Here is a 23,335-nt window from a genome sequence, read left to right as displayed (position 1 = left end):
CCTCATGTTCCTACCACCCTGTGAAGTGATGTCCTCGTGCCCCCTCTAGCCTTGTCTGTGCCTCTGGCCACTGTGGCAGGCATGTGGGGTGTGTCGCTGCGGCTTCAGTTTGCATTTCCATGGTGGCCGTGACGTGGAACATCTCTTCAAGTGCACGGGTGCTTCCTTTTTGGAGAGTGTCTACTTGGCTCTCTGCTGCTTTGTAAGTTGGTCATGTGGTGGTTTTTATTACTGAATTGTAAGAGTATATATTCTAGATAGTCAACCTCATCAAATGTATGATTTACAAATATTTCCCCCACCATCCTGTGGGTGGTCTTCTTGCTTTCCTTATGCTGTCTTTCACAGCAGATTTTACCCATACAGTGCAATGCAGTGTGTCTGCTCTTTCTTTCTTTCTTTCTTTTCATACTGGGGATTTTTTTTTTTTTTTTTTTTTTTTGGCACCCAATGGTGCTTAACCACCGAGCAACATCCGAAGACCTTTTTTTGTACTTCATTTAGAGACAGTGTCTCAAGGAATTGCTTAGGGACTCAAGTTGCTGAGGCTGGTTTTGAATTTGCAATCCTCCCACCTCAGCCTCCAGAGCTGCTGCAATCACAGGCATGCACCACCGCCCCCGCTGCCTGCCTTTTCTTTCATCTCACCTGAGAGAACTTGGCCTAACACAGGGTCACCTGACAGGAGGGCTGGGATTGCCTCTTGGGGATATCGTTGGGTGGGGTTCAATGGTTGGTGGAAAGTGGGGCCTGTCCCTGGCGCGCTGGGGCAGGATGGGTTGTGTGCCTGTGGGAGGGAGGCAGCTGGGCAGGTCTGGGAGTTGGCCCTCATCTCCTCGACCTGGGGGCCATTTCCAGTGGCTACCTGGGACAGGATCAGGTGAGGGGTGTTTCAGGAGTGGTGATCTGGCAGCCAGTTTGGAGGAAGCCTGCTGGAGCCAAGAGTGAAGTTACGGGGAAACCAGGAGGTGTAGCTGGGGAGCTGCAGCTGCCCCTGGCCACCAGCCACCAGAGGGAGCTGCAGACAGAAAGCCTGGTCCCTGGAGGTGGCAGTCCCCTCCCTACCTGCTTCAGTTCTCCTATGCGGCTGAGCCTGACGGTGGGCATCCTGCAGGATAGGGGCTCCTGGGTGGGATCTGGGCCAGCTGAGTGTCTGCTGTCTAGGGACAGAGGGACTTGCTTCGGGTGGGGCTTACCACCATGCTGAGGCCAAGCTTGGTGTGCACTGGGGACCCCCTGGATGGCAGAACTAGTGGACTTGCTCCTTGTTCTCACAGATGGTGCCCGGGGTAAAGGATCACAGAAACCCAGCGGGAGAAAGAGGTGGAATTCATCGTTTCCATCAATAATGCACTGAAATCAAAAGCCCTGGGTCCCAAGCTTGGTGGCTGTGGCTCCCAGTGAGCAGGTCCTTTGGGAGCCTGACCTGCTCCAGCCCCTAGTGTCAAGGTAGCTAGTGTCAGGGCCTCTGGAGGCTGGGCTTGAACACTTGCCCCCACAATGGTGGGTCAGGAGGAGCTGTCGCCTGGGGAGCGGGGGTGACAGGGGTCCAGGAAGCCATGGTATCAAGCTCTGGAGCATACCTGTGCATTTGAGGCCACTAAGAGTGAGGGTACGGGCAGCTGGTTGGGACAGGACAGGTGATCCTGGGATCAAGGCTGCAGCTACACACCCCTCTGCCTAAACCCAGTGCTTCCCAGGCTTTGGAGTTAGCCTCATTGGACCTCATCCTACTTACTGTGTGACATTGGAGCAGTTACTTAACCTCTCTGCTTAGAGGGGTACACAGACCACCTCTTGGTGTTTTGAGGCTGGCTGGCACACAACCCATATGTGCAATTATGAGGACCAGGCCTTTGCCCTGGCTGGGCCTGTGTCAGTCCAGGCTGTTTGCCCAACATGGTGCCAACCCACCCCAGGCTGCACTGGGTCCCAACCTCAGTAGGCCACAGCACATCCCCCATTTCCCTGGATCACACTGCTGACCTCCCTGTGTGTCCCTGTCCTCCTGGGTTCTGTGTCCCTGTCCTCTGACTTCCCTCTTGTGTCTCCACAGCCTCAAGATGGTGCTCATGTGGACAAGCGGGGACACCTTCAAGACAGCCTACTTCCTGCTCAATGGTGCACCCCTGCAGTTCTCAGTCTGTGGCCTGCTGCAGGTGCTGGTGGACCTGGCCATCCTGGGGCAGGCCTATATCTTTGCCTGCCACCCCCAGAAGCCAGCACCCCACACTGCACACCCTGCCAGTGCCAAGGCCCTCTGAGGCACCAGAGACAAGACTGTGTGATCCTGGCTGTGGGCACTAGTCATCCTGTGCTCCCACGTCAGGGCGGGTGGGCCCAAGGCCACACAAGGAGCAGGCTGGGTGTGGGTGGAGGTGAAGTCCTGGTGCCAGGTTCTCCACCAGCCTGCGTGAGGGGTGGGTGCCTGGGGGTGGCTGGGAACAGGCCGGTCTGGCACTCCCCGTGAGGACAGTGGGCACGGATCTTGCACCCAGGGCTAGCTCTCGGGCATGTTCAAGTTGACAGGAAACTGTGTCTCATGCGCCTTCTCAGATGCACTGGCCTGACCTGAGAGGCTCCGTCAGGAAGCAGGGCTGTGGGGCTCAGCAGCTGCCCTGGGCAAGCCTGGGGAGAGGGGGCCCTGCAGACCCCGGGCAGAACCTGTGGCTGCCAGGACGGACAGCAGGCCAGTGTGAGGGTCCTGGCTGCTGGTGGCCCATCCCCATGCTGTCCCCACCTACCCGCTGCCACTGTTGCTGTGCCTGCCTGACACCACCGCCATGTTCCCCCTTTCCATTCAACACCGGTGACATGTGCCTGGCAGCCCTGTGCCCATCTGGTCACTCCCAGCCCTGAGAGTTCTGGATGCTTCTGTGGACTCCCACAGGCAATGACTTCCTTCTGCAGGGCAGAGGGGCCACCCCCATGCAGGGGTCGCGGCAGGCTGTGGTCAGCACCAGGCTCGTGATGGCAGGGGGCGCTATGGTGGCCCAGGAAGCCACAGCACCATCCCACCTGGCTTTCCTCAGATTCAGTGTCTGAGTGAGGCTCTGGCTTAGTTCTGTGGCTGCAAGATGCTTTGAAATGTTTATTTTTTAAAAATGAAGGTCGATGTCTGTAGTGGTAATTGCTTCCAAATTAAAATGTCACCGACCACAGGTTCGGTGGCTGCTCATTGAATGTACCTCAGCTGGCTCTGAGTCAAACTTCTGTGTGCCTAGGGTGGGGCCAGCATGGGGGTGGGCGGGGTAGGTGGCCTTGGAGTGAAGCACTGTCGTGGTGCTGGGGAACTGTGCAGGCCTGGTGCTGCAGGCGCCTGTCAGTTAAGCCAGAGTTCCCACCATACCTGGAGGGTCACCCCCTTTCTGCTGGTTTTTGAGCGGAGGCCTGTGCAGTGAGGGAGTTGTCTGCACAAGGTAGAACACCTGGTGGCTCTGGCTCTGGCAGTGAGGAGGCTGAGGTGTGGCAGCCCCACTTGGCCTCATGGGCACCGTGCCCGGCCTCCATTCAGATGGCCTAACTGGGCCCCTGCCACCTCTGTCCTGTGGCTGGCGGCTGCCCTCCTCAGCAGCACATGCAGAGGTGGGAATAGGTCTCAACATGGCTTTTGAGGTGGTGGAATAGCCTCATTTCTCAGCTCAGCCAAGTCACTGCTGCCCTGAAAGATTCCTACCACTTTAACAGCAGTGCCCTGATGAAGTGGTGATTCACCACTGCTCTTGCCAGAGGCCCGGGCAGGTGTTCCCGGTGTGGAGTTCATCAGAACATGAGGAAGGGGGCTGGTGGGAATCTAGGGAATTCACGCCCCCTGAAAACAGGCAGGGAACTGAGCCGTGGCAGCCAAGCCAGCCCGGAGCCCTCCTGTGAGAGGACCGCCATCTGGCAGCTTCAGAGCCCAGGGTCAGGCCATAGCTCAGCGGCAGCTGTGTCCCTCCCCATCCACTGTTCTCAGCAGAGCTGGCCAATCTTCTCTCCTTTCTGGTGACCCAGGGGGCCTCTGACGCTCCCAGCCTGGTCTTGGAGTCTCCTACAGATGCCTTTGGTCCTTTCCTGCTACTTACCTGGCCTCCAAGGAACAACCACCTGGGTTTATTTCGGGGGTCCTCACGGTAAAGGTCGGCGTGCCTGCACAGTAGGAATTGTCTTGTTCCTGGAGGATGAGGTGAGGGCTTAAATACAGGCCTGATGCGTGAGGCTGCCTGGGTCTGTGTTGGCAGGTACCACCCTCTACCCCTTTCATCCTGAGCAAGTTGCAGCTGCTGCCGTGAGGGCAGTTCACCTTGCATTGGCTCCCCAAGTGTCGAGGGGCACAAGCCAGAAGGCAGGTCTGAGCACAAGGGGCCCTTGGGGCCTTCTGGCTCTAGCCCACTTTGGAGGAGGTTCTGGCTCTCAGGTGGACTTACCTGTTCCCTGCATTTCCTGTCCTCACCACACCTGTTCCCCATAGCATGTGGCCCAGTGGGGAGGAGAAGAATAGCCTGCCCAGAGTACAGGAAGAGGGGCTCAGCAGCCCCATGTCCTCACCATTCAGACTGGCCAGGTGGGCAGGTCTCAGGCCAGGGTGCTACATGTGGCTGGGCCCATCTTGGACACTCATTTCCTCATGAAATAAGGGCATCTTTTCTTCCCTAAGCTTGTGCAAGAATCCAGGAGAAAGTGGGGAACCCTGAAGGTAGACGTGGGAGCGAGGGCTCTCCCATGCTGGCTGGCCTCTATCTGGTCTGCAGGAAGCCTGCTAGGTTGCTGGAAAGACAGTTATTTCAGTTTCCAGGGCCCTTGTCCTTGACTGGGGAGCCCAGGTGTTTGTGTGCATGCCAACACTTTGCTGGGACAAGGGGGGGAAGATGGGGGTTGGGAGCTAGGCTCACCCCATGGCAACCTCAGAGCCTGCGTGCAGCAGGTTATCCCAGGCCTCTCTGGCTCTGGGTTTGGCTCTGGCACCCTGAGATGAACCAGCCTACCCTGGAGAGCAGGGGCATGTGTGTCTGGGCTCTGCCGTGGACCTAGGAGTTTAGACAGCTGGGCTTAGTGAAGGGACACTGGTGAGGTCAGAGTGTCTCTGGTGGTTCCCACTGTTGCACCTGCCGATTCCCAGGAGATCCTGGGGCCCCAGGCCCCCACTCTGGGCAGACCCACAGACTCAGGTGACATTGCACCCAAGGAGCTCAGCCAGGAGCTTTCAGGGGAGGCTACAGTTTTTATTGGTTTTCAGTGGAATCTTAGGAAACATCCAAGGGACCCACAGGGCCTCTGCTCACCCCAGGGGTCCTGAGGAGGGTACCCTGCTGTCCAAGACCCTCTGGGTGCAGTATCTCAGGTGTGGTGGCCAAGCTCATCAGTGAAAAAGTACAAAGTGGCATCTGGAGAATTCTGTCCTGTCCTGAATGGACTTGCCCATGCTTTTGTGGAAACATTGAAGGAGCACCTGCCCATCTTGCCCCTATACCACCACATCCTACGCCGGACTTGAGAGTGGGGAGTGTTTTCTGCTTGTGAGGCCTTGAGAACTGTGTTCCAGGGGGGAGATGTAGCCTCCTCCATGGTGGGTGGGTGGAGGGGGCTGTTAAAACACCACATGCAAACCTGCTTTGCCACCTGCCAGGGGAGGCCCTGTCACCTGAGGAGCCAGTGTCAGGGAATGCAGGTCAGAGGTCTGGGCCCCCCACCAAAGGAGGGTTACTTAGGGAGAAGCAGGGCCTGTGAGTGCCCATGTCGAGACTCTGCCCTGTCACTCTGCAAGTGACATGGACTGGCAGTGCTGGATGTCTCCCTCCCATGGTGCACTGCCACTATGGGTGACCAGGCAGCAGAAGGGACTTCTGTCTCCAACTGCCCGACTCCTGCCAGGGCTGCCCTGGCTGACAGGTCAGGGTCAGGCCCAGGCCAGCGTAGCTTGGCATTTGCTCCAGGTGTGGGATTTCTGGGATCCAGTGGATTATTCAGTTAGCCATAGAAAATTTAAAACCCGAGGGAAAATAAGAGGACCCAGGCTGGTGAGCTCTCAGGAGTTACTGGGAGCCGGAAGCTTTCCGAGGTCAGTCGGTGCACTAGACTAAGCTCTGGCAGGTCTGCAGGCCCCTTCGTGGACCTCCAGCGACCGCACTTCCTGAAGCTCCAGAGCAGTACCCTCCTGCCAGCTCAGAGCGGCCCTGCTGGGCCCTGTGCACCCCTGGTGCCCTCGGGGTCCTGCGAGCTGTCCTCGGTGGCGCTGGCTGAGCGCGTGCTGTCCTCGCACAGGGCGGGCTCGGGGCTGGCAGCGCGCTGCTGCTGCTCTTTGAGCTCCGAGTAGGAGCGCGAGAAGGTGTGAAAGATGGAGGTGACTGGGAAGGCCATAAGCAAGATGCCGCTGAGGATGCTGCTCAGTGCCACCACCTGCCCGGGCAGGCTGCGCGGCACCATGTCGCCGTAGCCCACGGTGGTCATGGAGATAACTGCCCACCAGTAGCTGGCCGGCACGCTAGAGAAGTCGCGCCGCGCGCCCAGTTCGCGTTCAGCCAGGTGCACTAGCGGCGCAAAGAGCGCCATGGCCACGCAAAGGAAGAGCAGCAGCAGTCCGAACTCGCGCGCGCAGCGGCGCACCGTGAGGCCCAGCGAGCGCAGCCCCAGCGAGTGGCGCGCCAGGCGCATCACGTAGAGCACGCGCAGCGCGCGCAGCAGCCGCAGCACCAGCCCCGCTCGCTCCAGCAGCTTGCTGCCCGCGGGCCCCGCCGCCAGGCCCACCAGCAGCGACACGTAGAAGGGCAGGATGGCCAAGATGTCGATGATGTTGAGCGGCCTCCGCAGGAAGGCGCACTTGCTCTCCGCCTGCAGGGAGCGCAGCAAGAACTCGAAGGAGAACCAGGCCACGCACACCGTCTCCAGTACAAAGAGGCTGCGGCACTTGGTGGAGCACTCACCCTGCGGAGGAGAGGGGACACGAGGTTGGGGGAGCTCCCTGTGGCCTGACCCAGCAAACTGGAAAGTCACTTAAAACCCGAACCACTTAAAGCCTCTGAAATGATGGCCAGCGGTGCCTACAAGAAAGAAAGGTCTCAAATTAATAACCCAACGTTCCACTTAAAGCAACCAGGTAGGGGCTGGGGGTGTGGCTCAAGCGGTAGCGCGCTCGCCTGGCATGCGTGCGACCCAGGTTCGATCCTCAGCACCACATACAAACAAAGATGTTGTGTCCGCGGAAAACTAAAAAAATAAATAAGTATTAAAATTCTCTCTCTCTCTCTCTCTAAAAAAAAAAAAAAAAAGTCAACCAGGTAAAGAAGAGTAAATAAAATTCACAAGAAGTGAAGAGGCCATAAGACTAGCACTGGAATTTGCCAGTAAACCGATGCAACTGGAGACTTCATGCTAGGTGAAATAAACCAGTCCCCAAAAGCCAAAAGCTCTCTCAGATATGTGGATGCTGGCTCACAGTGGGGTGGGGTGTCACCAGATTGGGCAGGGCATGGTGCCTGGAAGGGCGGGAGGCTGGGAATGGGAAACTTTCCTATGTTCATGGATGAGTAAATGACCAGTGTCACTCCACATCATGCTCAACCCCAGGAATGGGAAGTTGTACTCCATGTATGTAAGATAGGTCAAAATGCATACTTAAAAAGAAAAAATTCCACCCCCCACAAAAAAAAAAAAAAAAAGAAAAAAAAGAAAAGAAAAGAAAAAATGAGTGCTGGAATGAATGAATAGGAGACAGACCAAAAATCCAAAACCTGATTCTTTAAAGAGATCAACTAAAGGGACACATTTCTAGCTAGTGTGACCAGGGGAGAGAGAAAACTCAAACTACTGGAATCAGAAACGAAAGAGGGGACATTGCTACCACATGGACAGGAGTAAAAGGACCACAACAACACTGGGAAGGAGGTACCCACAAGTTGGGTAAATTCTAGAAATGGGTGAATTCTATAAAGGCAAACCACAGAAATGGGCCTAGAAGGAAGCAGGTGAGGAGACTAAACTCAGGGGAGTGGACAAACTCAGGGGAGCCCAGGCCCAGAGGGCTCCACTGCTGAGCTCCACCAACTCAGTGCCAATACCAAATCTTCACAGGCAGAGGGAGTACAGGCTCCCATTCTGACCTGTGTTTACCCACCCAAGTCAGCATAAGAAAACTGCAGATGGAGTTGTTTGTCCATACCAGTGCAAGATGGTTTAAGGAGAGCAGCAAACTGAGCTCAGCAGCAGGTGAAAGTAAGAATTGGGCATGAAGGACTCATCCCAGGAAAGCAAGGTTGGCACAGTCTCTGAGAGTCCATTAATGCAGTACACGGAAAATGCTTTGGACAGAATCTGACCCAGGGCCGACGTCCTACCCACAATGAGGAATCATGGCTCCTCATACCCTCAGTGACCTTGTAAGGAGGAAACCTTGGCAGTGACCTCTGGGTCCTAGGCCCGTCCTGCAGGGAGTCCCCATAGCAGCCTGCCCTGGTTGGCTCAGTCCCGTGAGCATCTGGAGACAGAAACCTTCTAAGGCTGTTGTTGGTGGTGGGGTTACCCTAAGCAGAGGGTGGTGAAGCCCCTGAGCCTTCCATCATTAGCAAGACCTCAGCTCAGGATGGCTCAGACGCTCCTAGTGCACACCAGGTCTGGGCTCAGCAACCCAGTATTCTTGTCTTGAGATGGAATCTGTGTGGCTTATAATTCCTGGGCTCAAGTGATCCTCCTGCCTCAGCCTCCAGTGAGCGCAGCCCCAGTGAATGCAGCCCAGTGAGCAGCGTGCGCAGCAGCCGCAGCACCAGCCCCGCACATGTCACCTCACCCAGCCCCACTTTCAGACCACAAGCACGTGCCCTAGGAGTTTCAGCCGTTGTGGACCCTAGGACAGGGAGGGGTCATCCTGCATGTTCAGACCCAGGCACTGATGGATCATGTAATCTGCAAGAGGCCCAGAGAAGACCACAAGCTCCCACAGACTTCTCTGTGCTCCAATTAGCTCATTCTGAGCCAGGCACGGCCAGCTCAGGGCCATGTGTGTAAGCTGGTCAGTGTCTTCCACACCCCGCTGGTAGGTTCCAGGTTGATCTCGTCCTTCCACGTGGCTGGAACTGTTCCTTGCCTTCCTGAGGAGGGGAGGGGCAGTACTCTTGCCTGCAGAAGGCCCTCTGACCCAGTCCAATGACCATGGATGGATTTCTGGCAAGTCTGTGGGCTTCTGGAGTCCCACATCCAGCCACCTGGACTCCGTGTGTGTGAAACCCTCCAGACACTTTGTGAAGACATGGCATCTACAGGTGTGGGTACACTCCACTCTTGAGCATCCCTACCCCTGCACCTCCTGGGCAGCTTGCTTGGGCTGAACACAAGGGATCTGAGCCCACTCCAGGGACACTGCCCTAAAGCCTTCCTGGGAAACATGGCTGCCCCCGCTCTGATTCCATGATGTTGGGGAAGGGACAAACCCTGTGTCCCTGGGAGATCTGGGATGTCCTACCCATTGGGTCCAATGTGTGTCCAATGAGTCCCCACTGGTCACCCTCAGCTGTGCATGAGAAGGCGTCTGGGCCACCTGGCACAGCCACCTAAACCTTAAGGCTGGAGAGACCATGGGGGGGAGCCGGGTGGCCCAGTATCTCCATAGGTGATTAGCTGGGGGGTGGGGTTTCTGGAACATCCTCCCTGAAAGCAGACCCTGATTCCTCAGGACCCGACAGGGCTGTCTGACTGAGCCTGGCCTGGCAGGCAGGGCTTCCCTCCTGCCCTGACTGTGGATGTCTGGCCTTTACATGGCGCTGACCCTTGGATCAGTCTGAAGGCTGCAGCTGCCCAGGGAGTCTGTGTGTCTGAGCTGAGGTGCGGGGGCAGGGTACCCCTGCTGTCCTGCATGTCTGAGAATCCCTGAGCCACGTTCAGATGTGGAACACATCTCAGCCTCTCCAGTGGCCTTTCCCACAGTTACAAACACAAAACTGAACCTGCTGAGAATATCATGTGATCACACACTGGAGTCCCCAGGAGCACCTGGAAGACACGTGCCATTACCAACTGCCGGGTTGCTCCCTACTCGACAGCAGACAGGGGCCTGGGCCCAGGGTGGCACAGGTAGGACCCAGATTGCATTCATACAAACTTGGCACAAATACATTTTAAAAGCCTTCAGAGAGTGTGTCCTCTGACCTGAGAACGGTTTCAGAAAGTGGATTCTCAGGGGCTATCAGAAATGGGCCCAAAGACTTACTAAAAGGGGAGCGCACTTGTGGACACAGCCTCGTGGGCTCTGACATGTACAGAGCCTGTCTCCACTTGGAAGGTGGTTTCACCAACACCACTTGCCTGCTGTTCCAGAAGGTTCTGTATGTTCATGCAGCTGCAGCCTTGGTCTGGCTTCCCACTGAGGGTGATCTGAGGTTTACTCTTTTTGTGCTGCGATGGAGTACAAAGATGGACCCAGGCCTGGAGCATGCGGAGCCCTACATCCCACTCGGGCGTTTTTCTTCCTGCTGGCGTTTTTCAGCACTGGGGATTGAACCCAGGGGCACTTTACTAGAGCACTACACCCCCAGCCCTTTTTATTTTTACTTTGAGATGGGGTCTCACTGGGTTGCCTCCAGAGTTGCTGGGATGAAGGCATGGCCCCTGTGCCTGGCACGGTGCCTGCTTCTGAGGCACCGTCTCTCCCTGCTCCACTCCACTGGCTATTGAAGCACACCCTCCAGCCACTTCCAAGAGCAGGTGCATGGACATCTTTGCACATCTGGAAATGCTTTTCTTCTACCTTCAAGGTTGGCTGAAAGTATAACTTGGTGTACGATTACAGGTGGAGAGCAGTCTGCACTCAGAATAGCAGGCGTTGTCTATTGGGTCAGCTGTCAGCACTGCTGCCGAGGTGAGCCTCACACAAAAAACACGGAAGGCTGGTGTGTGGCTGTGTGTGTGCCCCACAAGCTGAGCAACCAGTGACCAACACGAAGATCAGAGGGGAACACGACCAGCGTCCCCACCCCAGTCCCCACGATCCTGGGGCTGAAGGGTGTTCTGCCTGTTCACTGCCAGGTGGGACCACCTTTCTTCCCTCTCCCCAGGAAGCCTTTAGAAGTCTCAGGCTTCCCTGCAGGCTTGGGGCGAGGGCTGCTGAGTACTCAGTGGGGGGGGGGGCACTAGGAGGTCTAGAATGGAGGGCTCTGAGGCACTCTGAGCACGTGGCACCCGCCTGTTGGGGAGGGCCAGCCTGCCAGGCTCCCTCCTTCCTGGTCTTTGAGCTGCACCCTCTGCAGGTGCAGGTCCTTCCCGGAGCTCCGCCCACAGCCCTGGCCTCCATCCGGCTTGCATCTTCCTGCTCCCTGCAGTGAGCCCCCTAGGCTCTGGGTCTATCTCAAGCATGAGGTTCTGATGTGGGTGGGCTTGCTGGACACAGGGTCTCACAAGGGACAACTAGCCAGCTCGGCCTCTGTCAGGCCCAAGTGACAGCTGATCTTTCTGGTTCCTGACAAGAGCCTTTGGACTCCTGCTGGGGTTGGTGGGGTAGGCTCAGGTCCTTGCCCAGGGCCTACTGTGGTCCTGTACACCACAGCCAGCGATGAGGGGCCCGGCGAATGGACCTGCAGGGTGTGGGCAGTGCTGGGCCACCTCCTCGTGGTCTCACTTCCCAGTCTCAGTGTCCCTCGGCTGCCTCTGCATGCCATGTCCTGCTGCCTTCCTTTCCACAACGTCTCCGTAGTAGGGTTGAGGGAGCAAGAAGAGAGAAGATGTGGCAATCCGTCCCCTAAGTGAATTCCAAGTATCAATCATTTTATTTCTTTTTACAAAAAAACTAAATGTTCAGTACTAAAGGGAAGCTTGCTGAATAAATTATGGTCTTACCAAAACAATGTAGCCATGACCAAGGCCACCAGAGAAGACAGAGGGCACCGACACTCTCATGTCAACGAGCTCTGGTTACCAGCAGGATGGCTGGGGTGTGGCTCAGTGGTACAGCACTTGCCTGGCACATGCAAGGCCCTGGGTTCCGTGCCCAACTCAACTATTTCCTGCCCACATGGGCAGAAACAAAGCAGGAAGACCAGCTCACCACCTAGCAGTGTCCTCTGTGTGCAGTGGGACTAGGGGGCTCTAGCTTTCTTTCTCAGGCCACTTACACGTTGCCTAGCAGAGCTGATGCCACCAGAAAATTCACAGGCACTGCAGGAGGGTGCCCTGTGCTGTGGTCTCTGCCAGGCTGCAGGCTAGGTGCTGGCAGAGCAGGTGGTAGGAGATGCCTGGGGGCAGAGGGAGCAGCGGGCTCACCAGGAACCACAGCCACCCCACTGTTGGAAAGCTGACCTGTCAGGAGCTGGCCCCATCAGAGGTGCGTGTGGACACTGGCCCTGTGTGTTCTCTCATGAAAATGAACAGAGGCCTCTGATTCCCTGAAGGTGGGGTGGTCTGCGCTCAGCAGCAGGACGCCTGGATTGCACTCGCACCCCAGCACTCAGAGTGCCAACGCACCCAGGTGCTGCACCCCTGCCTTTGTCCCATGCTGTCAAGCCTTCAGCAGCAGCAGCCTGCCCAGGAACACCACCATGCTCCACATCTCTCCACAGACAGAACAGGAGACAGGCCCCTGGCGAGGGTCCAACCTAGCGGGCGGCTGCTTCATAGAGCCCCGAGGCCCGTGCCTTCCCCGGTGGGTGTGGAGGGTGCTTGGCATGTGACTGCCTCCTGACACTGCCCACGGCCCTCTGAGGAGCGCCTGTGTGTCCTCCGGACACTTCCTCCCGTTGCTTCACCAGTCCTGCCGTCTGCCTTTGGCTGGGACTACGGTTCTGAGCTCCACGCTGCTCCCACGCTGGACAGCAGATGCACCTCTCTTTCCTTAGTGGCTCTGTGCAACTCCTCTTTAGCTCCCCTAAGCACCAGAAAGAAAATCTTCAACTCATTTTACTATGAATTTATAACAATTCAGCTTTGAACTGAATGAGGTTTATTTTTTTAAATTATCGCTCTTATCAGATCTGGTGTTGCAAACAGAGAAGGAACAGAGGAATAGAAAATCGACCCAGGAGAACCCACTGTTTAAAAATAGCACAACAGCCATTTACTCAGAAATAACAGAGCCCCTCCTTTCAGATTATCTGCGCTGAGCGGGCTTGTCAGCTCCCTCTCCTGCCAACGCCTCCTCAAGTGCTTTGTGCTGGTGACACGGAAATGAACTTCATCAGGACCAATCCTGGCTTCTGGCCTCCCCAGCCCAGCCCAGCCGGCCCCTGGAGGCTCTGCCACGCACCGTGGGGTCCTACTGTGGGGATGCATTGAACCAACAGAGCCTGGCTGGTGACCCCTGGCTTGCCAGGTGCCACAGGGTGAGCCGTCCCTCCTGGGGCTCTTCTGCATCTACTCACCTGCTCTGAGGCCACCGGGAGGTGCAGATGGTGAGGCCTCCTGTGAGTGTGGACAGGGCGCCCCCCAGGGCTCCAGGTCACCCATGGATTTCCTCCATGTCCAACAATGGCACAGAATCCTGAGCCACTGTTCTCCACCCAGTGCTGACCACAGCTGTTTACCAAGTCCATGTGCCCGCTCCCCTCCACGTCTCGTCGGCTCTGTGCCCGGCGCAGAGCACTGAGCTCTTGGTTTGCAGAGGTGAGCCTGTTTGAACTGAATAGACTACTATCACTACAGACCACAGCTGGATGGAAAAATGCTGTTCTAATTTCACCTGGTCAAACAACATGTCAGGGCCCACCCTAGACAGGAGATGCAGCTATTTCTCCCGATCAGCTCCCACACAGGACCTCCTGCTTGGATGCGACTCGTGGCTCTGGGGGGGCACAACCCTGAGGACCCTGCCTCCAGCCCTGCCTCCTCCACCACCTGCCGTGGGCCCCACAGCTTTGTCACGCCGGGCAGGGGCTGGCTCCTCCTGGCAGGGCTTCCCGACTCCTCAGACCTCCCCAGACATCAGCCATGAGCCATGGGTGCTCCAAGTCTGCTCCTAGATCACGGTTAACTGCTCAAGTCTGGGGGAGGGATTTCACCAGCTTTTAATTTTTATGTCGTTAAATATCTTCCTGTGTGGTTTCTGGCTTTCTTACCAAACCTAAGAAGATTTCCTCCACACCCAAAAGGGCAAATATATTCACCTACATCTTCTTTTATTAACTGTATGGACTTAATTTATCTGAATTCTACCCTGCACCACCCAGGGGATGGCCACCCTTTCCTGTCTGACTGGTAAAGCTGTCGTCTGCATGCTTAATGCCCCCCCCACACCGGATCTGGGTGTCTGGTCATTTCTGTTTAAGACAGAGTCTATGTTGCCCAGACTGGCCTCATACTCCTGGGCTCAAGTGATCCTTCTGCCTCAGCCTCCATAGTAGCTGGGAGCACAGGCCCATGCCACTGCGCCCAGCTGCCTGGTGTCTTTGGACTGCCAGTGTGAGCAGCTTCTGTCCTTGCTAACCAGGCTGTTTGGATCTGCCTACAGCAGCTCCAGTGAGGGTCCTTACTAAGTATACACTTGTTGAATGAGAGGTGGATTACTCTAATGATGTCCTCAGGACACCCTGGCTTCCCAGGTCAGAGGAACAGAGAAGGGACCTTCCCTGGTGGCTTCCTGGGCAGATGGCTGTGCTGCCTCCCCCACCTGCCCCTCTCCTGGGCCCCACCAGCAGTAAGAAGAAGAAAGACTCTGGTGAAGAGGGGGATGTGGGTGGCCAGGAAGGGCCCATTCTTGTCAGCCCTCAGGTCAGGCATCTGTCCCGGTTGGTTCTTGCAGTTGAAGAGCTACTGAGAGTTTACTGGAATAAGTGGAGAAGAAGGATTTTTCCAAGTGTCTCTGATTCCATTGCCTCCCATCATCTCCCTAAATAGGACTGAATTATTTTGACAGACAAGCTGCATTTTTTAAGGGAACTGAATCCACCCAAGCATAAATTCATCAGGCAACACCAGCTGGGAGGGCCGACTTGAGAGGCTGCAGCCAGGGGCCAGCTCTGCTTCTTAGTTCACAGCTCGGCCTCTCCTCCTCTCTAGGAGCTGGTGGGGCACCGCCAGGGTTCAGCCAGGGCGTGCGCACAGTGGGCTGCTCAGGGAGGCAGAGAAGACCCACACTGACATTAGGAACTCCAGGCAAAGAAGCAGGAGAGGCCCCGGGCCCCGCCTTTCTGAGCTGGTCAGAAGAGCCCTTCCCTGTGTGCTGTGTGAGCAGCGACCCAGGGTCCAGGACCTGGGAAAAGGTGAGATGGCAGACACCCTTCCCTCAGGGTTCTCACCAGCTGCCTGCACCCACAGTGCTGCCTTTGTCCACCTGCAGGGAGGCAGAGGGGCCATCCTGGCGTGCCCGGACCTACAGCGTGGAGCCCGTCCTGTTCTCCCGCCAGCTGTTGCATCTGGTTAGCGGTCACCTATCTCTGTGGACAGCAGATCTGCTTGGCCCGGAGAAGCTGTGGGCCCAGAGGCGAGAGGCCCTCGCCCGCTCCTCCAGCCAGTCACATGGTGCGTTTGCATGCTCTGTGCAGAAAGGGTGAAGCAGTGAAATGGAGGCAGGAGATGTGAACGTTCAAGGCCATCCTGGCCCCTCAGCGAGACCCTGTCTCAAAGTGAACAACAAAAAGCTCTGGGGATGTGGCTCAGTGACCCTGGGTTCAATCCCCAGTACCAAAAGAGAGGGTGAAACAAGTCCCCAATTCTCATGCACGATTCAAGCAAATCCCTTTGAAGAACCTGCAAGTGACTGGTGAGGAGCCCAAGCTCCAGGGAGAAGTGACTGTCTTGGGGTCTGGCGGCAATCAGAACACACACACCAAAACCAATGGCCAATTGTGCCTCTGCTGGAGACAGAGGAGAGACCAAAAATCTTGGCTAGGTTATGGAGAACAGGACCTGTGCTTCTATTCTAGGCATGTGAATACATTTTCCCAGCAGACTAAAGCGAAAACCAGAAACACAGATCTCCTAGCTTTCTCTTGCCAGATCTGGGCAGGGAGCAGAGAGAAGCAACCTAGAGCTTCCTCTTTGCCTGCACTGAGCAGCCTCACCAGCTCCAGCTGCTCCTTGCCTCCAAGAGCCCACGTGGCCTCCCACAAAAGCAGGCAGTGATCCCGGATGTGGGCACTGGCCTTCTGTGCCTCCCACATCCATCTGGGCAGCATGCTACACTGGCCACTCAGGGGTGCGACAGCACTGGGGACTCCTGCGGGGGAGGGGCCAGCTGCAGGGGGGAGGACGGCAGAGGAGCAGGATGGCCGAGCCCCTGCTGTGCGCCCACCCCACTTCGCAGCACCCTGAGGCATGGTCCCCACTTCACAGAACAGGAAGGTGGGCGACCACATCTGACCCCAGGCCCGAGGCCCTCCAGGATGCGCAGCACAGATTCACTCATGGCCGTGCTGCTGGTTTGCTGATGCTTGGAGCAGGTCTCTGCAAACATGAAGATAAGCCAACCCAACCCCTTACCATGAGACGGGATGGGGAGTCTGTGGCTGACTGGGCTGTCCAGGCAGGGCCCGCAGTGCCCTGAGCTCTGGCCAGTACCCTCGGCCCTCTGTGCTCCAGCGGTCCAAGCACGGCCCTAGGGGGCCAGCATGCAGGGCAGCAGTGTGTGGGCACTGTCTGCCTCTCCCTCCTCTGTGCAAACACCACCTGCAGCATCCTGGGCCCCTGTGAAGATGGCTCCACCCAGGAGTGCCACACAGTCTTGTCAACAGACCCCCGAGGCACCCATGTGTGGCCAGGGGTTGCCCCCCACCCCACTAGGTTTTGTCCCCACGCCTAGGAAGGGCAGCTGGGAGCCTCTGGGAGAGACCATGCTGACCCATGCTGCCCATCCGGACTCACTTTGGGTGACAGAAGGGAACTGAATCCACCCAAGCATAAATTCATCAGGCAACACCAGCTGGGAGGACCGACTTGAGAGGCTAGAGTCGAGGGTCCAGCTCTGCTTCTTAGTTCACAGAGAGAAGGAGCCTCACCCTGTGGAGACCTGAATGCAGGTCTGACACCACAGCCCTAGCACAAGTGCCACCATGCAGTGGCCATCATCCAGCTGTCACCACACCACAGCCTTCACCCCCACAGCTGTCACCCCACAGCTGTCCCAGCACCATGGCCACCACTAGGCCCTGCTGTGGCCATGCCATAGCTGTCATCCATGGCCCACACTGCACCATGGCTGTCACCAGGCAGGCCTGGGATGGGAAAGCTCAGGCTGTGGGTCCCATGGGAGTGCCTTGGTCTGCCTTTTCCAAACGAACCATGTTAGTATTTTTTCCTTTCTCTTCTTTTTTTTTTTTGCGGGGGGGGGGGGATGAACTTAGAGGTGCTGCACCAGTGAGTTGTATCTCAGCCCTTTTCACTTTACTTTGAGACAGTGTCTCACTAAATTGCTAGGCTGGCCTTGAACTTGCGATCCTCCTGCCTCAGCATCCTGAGTTGTGCAGAATACCTGCCTGGCAGCAGATGGTTCTCAGTGTGAGCACCCCCATGTGTAGGTCCAGGGCAGCTTACCACAAGGCTCAGGGTGAGCCTCAGAAGCTTTATCCAAGCTTCAAGCTGGAGTGCACAGCCCTGGAGGCTGGTCAGGGGCCCCACAGACCACGCAGGGCCCAGGAAGACAGACGGGAGGAGCTGGGAAGTGTGATTCCTCCTCACCTCATGGATGCTGGTGAGCCAGGGCCCCACCACACAGACCCACACTGGTGGGATGGAGGGCACCAGTGCTCAAGTGGTGGGGAATGAGTGGACTGGGCCACGGGGTGCCCAGCTGCTGGTCAGACTTTACCCTGGATATGTCTATGAGGTGCTTCTGGGGGTGACTGACACATGAGTTGGTGCACTGTGCATGGGGGATGGTGGCCCAGCTCAGACACAGCACTGATCTCGCTCTAGGCAGAAGCTGACAAAACACCATGTGCCGTGTGCACCAGAAACAGCACCAGCTCACAGTGCTGCAGACACATCCTCAGGGGGGTCTAGGAGCTGGACTCCCAGGTGTGAAATCCATAACTAATCACGTTGGCCTTCAGTTAATCATGCAAATTTAAAGAGGAAAATCGACCTACACTCCCAGATGGTCAGAACATGAAAGGAAGTGGTGGACCTTGAGAAATGCCCCTTACTGCAAGCTAGGCAGCCACAGGCTCTTCTCGGAGGCTGGTATGCACGGGCCCAGGCAACACAGCCACCCCTGCACAGGAGAGCTCTCCCAGCTCCCTGCTGGAGTGAGAAGCCCTGTCCACGCCTCTTCATGGTCCAGTGGCACTGAGACCCCACCTTGTCCAGAAGCCAGCCCCTGGCATGCGCTGACCACTGGGGGTGCCTTGGACCTGCAGCATCCTCAACCTCCTGGCCTCACTACAGAGAGTCCTTCCAGGTCATTCCACAGCCATCAGGGTTGTTGCAATCAGGGCCTGTGCAGCACCTGTGTGTTCATGTGACACCTTTGTTGTGGTCCCTAAGCAACCATCAGCACTGGATGGCAGCATGAGGTGGGGGCAGAGACACACTGTGTCCTCCATCCAAAACTCATGGCGGTCACCCCAAGCCTGAGCCCTGCTTGGACAGCAGGCAGGTCTAGGTGCAGCTCCAGAGCACACGATGCAGGGGACAAGCCCACAGGATGGGGATGACCCAGCAGATGGCCCCTCCTCCAGACCCTCCTGCCCAGACATCTCAGAGTGAAGGATCTGACCTGCAGCATGAGAGCTGGTCCTCAGGCTCAGGTGCTGGGCACAGGTGAGCCCTCTGCTCTAGGTCTCAGATCTCGTAAGTAGACGGGACTTTATGAACAACAGTCCTAAGGCTGCTTAGTGTGAACAAAAGCAGGGCCCCAGGAGAACTTCCACACAGCTGCACGGAGCTGAACTGTGAGAGTTCGCAGGAGACAGTGCAATTCCAACTCACAGGTCTTCCTCCGATCCCCGCAGCCAGGCCACTGCTGCTCTCTAGCAGTGACACATGTCCCTCCTCCTCTGGGTGCCTGGACCAGGTGCCAGGAGGCAGATGCATGCTGAACTTCTCTGATGTAGGCAGGCAAGTGGCTTCCAGGACAGGATGTGGGTTGAGCCCTAGCACTCGACCTAGAGGCCAGGGTAGCCCCCAGAGGCCTCCCCATCCTCATTCTGGAGCCCAGGGAGACATCACCTCACAAGACAAAAGGGACTTATGGGTGTAACCACGTTAAGGGACCCAGGATGGAAGAGTGTCCTGATCACCAGTTGGGCTCAGTGTGGTAAGGGTTAGTGTTAAGGGGACAGCTGGGGCCAGTCAGAGCAGAAGACAGGTGGAAGCGGAGGCCAGGGATGTGTACTGGTGATGGAGGAGGCTGAAAGGACATGGCTTCTCCACAGCCTGCAGAAGGAACCACCCTGTGGCACCTGGGCTTCTGGCCCATGCACACCCATTGTGAACTTTCGCCCACAGGACTGTACCAGAACGAATCTTGTTTTAAGTCAGACAGGCTGTGGCATTTGCTTCGGGGTTATGGAAGGAAGGCAGTGATCCCAAATGGGCTCCTAGCAGGTGCTGTCAATGATGAGCATCCGTCACTGTCCTTGCTTTCCAGGTCCAGCTGACTAACATCATCCTTATTCTAGAAGGGTGTGGGACCTGCAGCCCTACCCACAGTGCCTGTAGCTTCCCATGTCCCTAAGACAGATATTCTCAGAAGTGTCTTGTCACAAGCTCTTGACCATTGGCAAACAGCTTTCCAAGAGCCCACATTGGCCAGCACCTCTGGCAGCATGGACGCCTCTCCCCATGTCCTCCCACAATGGAGGCTCCACTCTTGAATGTGAAACTGAGTTAGGAAGATAGTGTCTGGGAGTGTGAAGAGGCGTGATGGGGACCAGAGATGCCTAAGAGAGGATCTGCAGTTGGGGCTCCCAGATCCTTTGCTGGCCCAGGCAGCCCTGACTGCTCCGCTCCCTGGTCTTATGTAAGTGATTTCCCCCTTCTGAATACTGCACTGAGTAATTGCTACTTAGAAATACAAACCCATCAGTATCTTTTTAGAAGCAGAATTAGCAACTCAGGCTTGGTTAAGATGACTGGACATGACAGCTCAGTTGTGGGACCCTCATCAACGAAACAGGCCAACCAGTGTCCAAAATTTACATGCAAACCTAGCCTGTAGTAAGGCTGCCACGCTCCTACTCCATTCAGCTCTCCTGCTTCTCTGAATGAGCTAACCCCTGGAGGGCTCCAGCACTTGTCCCTGGACACCCAAAGGGCTCTGGCCAGCTGACCAGAGGTGGAAGGTTAGGAGCCTCTGTAGGAATGAAGCACCATGAGGAGGAGTGACCGTCCCTTCCCTACTAATCCCGACACCTGCCCTGGTATACACCATCCTTACACAATGTTTTCAGGACATTCCATGATGCACAATGTGTGCAAATGCAGGCTAACTGCAAGGGCAGTCTTTCATCTGCCCTTGCCTTGTCTTGAGAACTTAGCTTAACCCACAAGTGACACTTCTGCCTAGCTCTTCTGTGCTGGAATTCTCCCATTGGTCAACAAGCCAGAAAGAAGGGGGCAGAAAGCTACTGTGATATGATGGAGTGCCCCCCCGCCCCCCCCCCCCAAAGCTGACTTGGCTCTGGCCCTGCTGCCCCAGGAGAACATAGGTCTCATTCCTTTGCCCTGGAATGACCAAATTTGGGGCCAAACCACACAGTTCTCTAGACCCTTAAGGTATTGCATATTTTTAGCTTCAGGTAGTCTACCCTGGCTGAGCTGTTGGAAAGACTCCAGAGAAAAATGGATCAGGCCTGGGGATGGATGCCCAAACTGACTCTAACCTAGAGCCCAGATTCTGCCCACTGGACCTTCACTCACGGCCCAGTGGGTCAGGAAGGTCTGATGCCTGTGGCCTCACCCACCACTGCAGGAGGGTTGTACACAAACAAGACCAGGGCTCTCTTGGGGCCCTCTACCCCTCTATGTCCTGTCCTGTCCCGACCTCCGCGTGTGTCATACCCATGTTGTTCTGAGATTGGCAGGGCTGCCAGCGTTGCCACCTCCCACATGCTAGGCTTGCCCCCAGCCAGCACTTCCTGCCCCACCCTGCCCAAGGGTGGCCCCACCGACCCACCACGCTCACCCGCTCCTCCTCCGCACGCATGTCCGGCATGGTGCTCAGGCAAAGGCCAACCGCCGTGACGGCCACGAAGGACACGGAGACAAAGGCGAAGAGCTTGCCCGCCAGCCCGGAATGTGGGTTGTCCACCACATCGCGCAGGCACTGCCGACTGCGCTCTAGCCGCCCCGGCCCGAGGGCGCGCGCCGGGCTCCCTGGCGCCACGTGCCCAGTCTGCACAGCGCGTGCCTCGGCGGCCTCCTCCTCGCGGCGGCGCAGGCGGCGCAGGCAGCAGCGCTCCAGGCGCGCCTCGTCGATGCCCCAGTAGGCCAGCTCGTCGCGGAAGGCCAGCGCGCACGGTCCACGCAGCAACCGCAGCTTGCCGGCGTGCAGCAGGGCCACTATGGCACGGAAGGCGCACGGGCTTCTGTCGAAGAAGAACTCGTCACGGCTCACGTCATAGTCATCGCACACGCGCAGCAGCTCGTCGCGGCCTCGGCATGCGCTCAGGCGCTCGAGGCGCGCGAGGGGACAGCGCGCCAGCGCGACCCAGGCCAGGCGAACCCTGCAGCCGCCGACGTTGATGATGACGTGCCGAGCAGGGGCGGGTCCCCCACCAGGCGGCCAACTGGGGGGCTCGGCGTGCCCCGGGAGTAGGGCCATGGCCCCATGTGCCGGCCGGTGCTCAGAGGTGCTGCCCCAAGAGGTCACGGAGCCGCGCTCTTGGGAGACGGGGTCTGCAAGAAAAAAGAGGCAGGCGCCAGTGAACCTGCTGCTTTCTCCTCTCGCATTCCCAAGCTCACAAAATCCCAACAGCAGAACTTTCAAGCTTTCTAGCGGAGCTGGTTAAGTGGAGACCTGACCTTAACTCGTGGCCTGAGAACAGTGACACATGCTGGGATTTGCTTTGGAACAGGTGCTGGAGAGAGGCTTGCACACATTCATATTTGGGTCCGTCTTAGAGACACAGCCAGAGATCTGGGCAAGGCGTTGCTCAAAACAATGGGGAAAAAAACCTGGTAAGATAATTCTAAAATCAACTCTTTTTGAACTCTGGGAACTAACCAGCAACCTCGGAACACTCAAAACAGCCCAGCCCAGTCCAGTCTGAAGCTTTGCAGTTTTGACTGTGCCCTCCTCTTCTGCTCTGCTCCCAGCTTAGCAGTGGTCCTGGAAACACAGCCTGCAAACCCTCTCCCCTACAGTCGGACCTCCTGCACCAGTGACTGTCATTACCTGGACCTATCTGGTGGCTCCCAGAAGCCAGCTTGAAGGTCTTGGCTTTATCTCTCATAGCTGGCAACTCTCCCAGTGCCAAAGCAGGCAGTGTGGAGTGAAGATATTTATTGGCCAATGCCTTAGCTATTGCTGCTGAGGCAGTGGGTCACAGCTGGGATGAACCACAGGCTAGGCAGAGTGTGTGGGAGGACAGGCTGGGGAGTGAGGCACTTTGGGGAATAAGAACTCAGAAATCTGTTCCAGCTAATTCCTGAGACTCCAGAATACCATGCTCAAGCCTGGACGGTGCACAAGCTCAGGAAAGACCAGAGGAGTTCCTTCATCTCTCCTTGGGCTGATCTCCCCACTGCCAGCAGGTGGGGGCAAGGCAGAGATCAGGACAGACATGGAGAAGGTGAGGTGAGGGCAAGACTGTGGTGTGAACTGTCTGGCATGGGTTGGAGTGAGATAAACACACACACAAAGCCTGTGTGCAAAGCTTGCTTTGCTTTCCATTCTGGGCATTTAAGAATCTGTGTCCACTTACTCATTGACCACTGAGCTGATAGAACAGAGATGTTAGCAGCCACATTTTGAACAAAAATACAGACCGTTAAAAATTATTCCAGTAAAGTTATTGAACATCAGTAGCTACAACAAATCCCAGGGGGTCTGGTTTCAGGCCTGCCTCTTAAAATGTTCTATGGAAAACTCAGGAGGTGTACAAAGAATGAAATGTGTAGCCTCCACAGAGAGAAACTGCAACAAACTGCCCAAGCCCGCTGAGACTGTGAACAGAGGAGACTGCAAGAATAATGCCTCGCCACACATAGGACCAGTGGACATAGATGTTACAGAGGGAGTGACAGAAACTCTGGGGCTGAAACATGAAGTAATGAAATACGTCCTCCAGGGGCCCCGGGGCAGACCCAGGAGGCTGCAGAAAGCACCCTGACTTGAGACAGGCCACGGAGGGCATCATGTCTGAGGAGCCCAAAGAAACTGAAGCCAGGTGCAGCAGCACCCACCTGTGGTCCCAGCAACTCCCCAGGCCAGCCTGGGCAACTTAGTGAGACCTGTCTTAAAATAAAAATAAAAAGGGCTGGGTTCATTGCCCAGGGGCGGGGGTGG

At 56.6% G+C, this 23,335-nt stretch overlaps 2 protein-coding genes across 10 annotated transcripts in view; one reads left to right on the top strand and one right to left on the bottom strand.

The window, feature by feature from the left end:
• The window catches only part of Slc66a2 (solute carrier family 66 member 2), a 28,938-nt gene extending 25,751 nt beyond the window's left edge, over positions 1 to 3,187 (top strand). For 4 of the 6 annotated variants that reach the window (XM_048806692.1, XM_048806693.1, XM_048806694.1 and 1 more), the window contains 2 exons: positions 2,057 to 2,290; positions 2,363 to 3,187. In XM_048806692.1, the coding sequence (XP_048662649.1) occupies positions 2,057 to 2,290; positions 2,363 to 2,382 (254 nt within the window). In that variant the 3' untranslated portion in view covers positions 2,383 to 3,187. Of the gene's footprint in view, positions 1 to 2,056 lie in introns of all 6 variants that reach the window. The other 2 variants (XM_015499604.2, XM_015499605.2) reach the window with 1 other exon arrangement.
• Positions 3,188 to 5,180: 1,993 nt separating this feature from the next.
• Positions 5,181 to 23,335, bottom strand: part of Kcng2 (potassium voltage-gated channel modifier subfamily G member 2) — a 44,486-nt gene continuing 26,331 nt past the window's right edge. For all 4 annotated transcript variants that reach the window (XM_048806689.1, XM_048806691.1, XM_015499603.2 and 1 more), the window contains 2 exons: positions 21,011 to 21,723; positions 5,181 to 6,900 (listed from right to left, as the gene is read on the bottom strand). In XM_048806689.1, coding sequence (XP_048662646.1) covers positions 6,142 to 6,900; positions 21,011 to 21,723 — 1,472 coding nt within the window. In that variant the 3' untranslated portion in view covers positions 5,181 to 6,141. The remainder of the gene's footprint in view (positions 6,901 to 21,010; positions 21,724 to 23,335) is intronic.

The sequence above is a fragment of the Marmota marmota genome, unplaced genomic scaffold (genome assembly GCF_001458135.2).
Source record: "Marmota marmota marmota unplaced genomic scaffold, marMar, whole genome shotgun sequence".
NCBI lineage: Eukaryota > Metazoa > Chordata > Mammalia > Rodentia > Sciuridae > Marmota > Marmota marmota.
This window is presented reverse-complemented; position numbering and strand designations above follow the sequence as displayed.